Genomic DNA, 3052 nt, shown 5'->3' with positions numbered 1-3052 from the left:
GGTCATGCACACTAGCATTGTATAGCCAATGGTGGAAGCGTGTGGACCGCAAATGGGGAACTATGCTGAAAACTAAACCTCATTTTGCCACATTCCATGGGAGTATCTCAGTTGGCCGATGAATTTTCCAGGAGACCCTTGTAAGATAAGCACACACACACACACACACACTGAATTAGAAATTATGTTTGCTGTCTTACCTTCTGACATCGAATGCGCACTGTGCCCTTCCATAAAAGTGTGTCATCAGTTCCGATGCAGACAGAAAAACGCAACTGTTTGCCTTTGCGATCAGCAAACCCAGCTGTACTGCAAACAGAAAAAACTTCAGATGAAAATCATTGATTTGGTTATTATTGTTAGCTCTAGATCAATCCTCATGAGGCAGACCAATGAATTCAAAGCCATTCCGGACATGACTATCCAAAATACTTCCATATCTAACCATTGTGTTCTTTAGGATGTCAGGATGTGATTTGAGTGTGATTTGGTTGTTGTTTCTAGCTAAATCAACAGGCTGTATAAAAGCTTCCCTCTTTGGCTTGTGTGGCTGTTGTTATTTAGATCCACCCATGTTAGGCCTCATCAAGAAGATTTATAAACTGTATTGAATTCCAAAATGGTAACCAAAGACAGTGGATAATCTTGTAGACTTTTAGCAAGTCAGTTGCAAGATGGTGAATGGATTGCCCAGAGAAGCAATCCATTCCAGATATGGTAAGTTACTGAGAGAGGGCAGTTGTTTGGTTGCACGTCTCTGGACCACTTCCTACAGGTCAATATTCTGGACTAGATGGAGGTTGCAGACTGGAGATGCAAATTGAAGTGTGGATGTATCAAAACAAATTCAAACAGTATTTGATTAGGGTACCCACAAGTACCACCTTTGGCCAACAGAAAAGAAAAAGAAAGCATTCAACCTATAAATATACCAGTTCTTCCTAGGCCTCGGCACTTTGCATCATCATAGACTGCATACTGATCACCTGTTGCACAAAAATATCCTATAAAGACTACATCAATAAAAGAAATAAACACACCAACGAAATATATATACTTACGTTCTATTGAGCTCATTAACAGAATCTAAAAATTCTTCATATGTAAGGATAGCAGTTTTCTTTATAATATCAAGATGCTTGGTCAGTTTGCCTTGGACAATACCAAGGTAACTGACAGCTTCTGGAATGCTCTGATTCTGGCCCATCTTGTAATCAATTAGTAAGGTGCTGTAACCCCTAAAATTAAATGAGCAACAAACAGTTAACACCATGAACAAACATCACTGAAATAAAATCCATATTAATCTCTGAGTGGTTGGCGTTAGGAAGGGCATCCAGCTGTAGAAACTCTGCCAAATTAGATTGGAGCCTGGTGTTGCCATCCGGTTTCACCAGTCCTCAGTCAAATCGTCCAACCCATGCTAGCATGGAAAGCGGACGTTAAACGATGATGATGATGATGATGATTAATCATCACCATCATCATCATTTAACGTTTGTTGTTCATACTGTCATGGGTTGGACAGTTTGACCACAGCTGGCAAGATGATGATGATCATTTATGACAGTAGCACGTTGAGAAGCAGAGGCACAATGGAAAGCAGAGGCACAATGGGAAACAGAGGCACAATGGGAAGCAGAGGCACAATGGGAAACAGAGGCACAATGGGAAACAGAGGCACAATGGGAAGCAGAGGCACAATGGGAAACAGAGGCACAATGGGAAACAGAGGCACAATGGGAAGCAGAATACTGAGTGATAAAGGCCTCAGCTGATGTATTGAGGAGAGATGTCTGTGTGTGTATAAAACCTGGGGAGCTGTTCTGAGTGACGAGAGTAGGTTCTGGTGACAATTCCTGGTGTCTACGACAGAGGGAAAGGTGGGGGGGTCACAAGATGGGTTCTTGAAGACAAGCCAACTGGCAGGAGATGTAGGGGTTGACCAAGAATGAGATGGTCGGATAATATTCACAGCCTCAGTGAGTCACACTTGGGAATCTTGTCAGAAAGTGTAAAATGAAGTACTGAAGTCAACTTGTTCGAGTAAACCCATCCACGTGGTGCTCCAGCATGGCCACATTCCAACAACTTGAAATAAACAAGAGATAAAAGATACCACAAGTACTCATAATACCACATGATAAGTTTATCTTCCCCTTTTGTTAAGTATGAAGGAAGACAATTGTCAAACTGAGATAAGGATGACATGTTTCATTAAAATAGCATTGTTCTAAAACATGAAGTGGAATTTTTGCATTTGACACTTTATGTTGCATGTCACATGACATCTAAGGAACAGGAAGTCATAAGCAAGGCCAGAGGAGAGATAATGGAGTTGTGAAGTAAGCAGCGCCATCTTCAGGCAAGGACACATCGAGCAGTTGCTCACGGGGCTTGTTGTTAATAAATACCATGGGGCTCAGAGTACTCATGAGTTTAGGGGCCTCATGGGTCCAGAGCCCATTTCTAATCTCTGTATGTTGTGGCTTGCTGTCAATATATAAATATTATAGGACCCAGCGCACTGATTTGCCTAGGGTCTCACAAGACTAAGGGCTCATTTCTAATCTACCTACGCTGTGGCTTGCTGTTAATAAATACTTGAGGGCCAGTGCATTAATTTTCTATTCACAAGGCTTTGGTCAGCCCAGGGCTACAACAGAAGATACTCGTCCCAGATGCAGCACGGTGGGACTGAACCCAAAACGACATGGCTGCAAGTGCACTTGTTAAACACACAGCCAAGCCTACACCTATGCAGACTATTAAAATTGATGCAAACTAATGTCTTAGAAATAGGAGAACAGAACACAGCATGAAGTAGAAGACATTGGTCTCGTGTGACAAGGAAACTCGAGATAACGGAATTTAATCAGCAAAATGAAGGAAACCAACAATTGATATTTTATCTCATTGTTTAGTTTTAAGATAAAACTTCTTGTTTGTTTTCATTTCCAATTCGGTGAAATTTAAATTTCATTTATTTATTTTTATTTATTGTTTTGCTTTGTTTTTGTTTTTTACGCTTTTGTATTTAAGGGAAACTTTT

At 40.8% G+C, this 3052-nt stretch overlaps 1 protein-coding gene across 1 annotated transcript in view; it reads right to left on the bottom strand.

The window, feature by feature from the left end:
* LOC106870768 (RING finger protein 141) overlaps positions 1–3052 on the bottom strand; it is a 10093-nt gene that overhangs the window by 3051 nt on the left and 3990 nt on the right. Inside the window, exons 2-3 of the mRNA XM_014916966.2 lie at positions 1062–1238; positions 201–309 (exon numbers count right to left, since the gene is read on the bottom strand). Coding sequence (XP_014772452.1) covers positions 201–309; positions 1062–1207 — 255 coding nt within the window. The 5' untranslated portion in view covers positions 1208–1238. The remainder of the gene's footprint in view (positions 1–200; positions 310–1061; positions 1239–3052) is intronic.

Source organism: Octopus bimaculoides, chromosome 24 (assembly GCF_001194135.2).
Source record: "Octopus bimaculoides isolate UCB-OBI-ISO-001 chromosome 24, ASM119413v2, whole genome shotgun sequence".
In the NCBI taxonomy this organism is placed as follows: Eukaryota; Metazoa; Mollusca; class Cephalopoda; order Octopoda; family Octopodidae; genus Octopus; species Octopus bimaculoides.
This window is presented reverse-complemented; position numbering and strand designations above follow the sequence as displayed.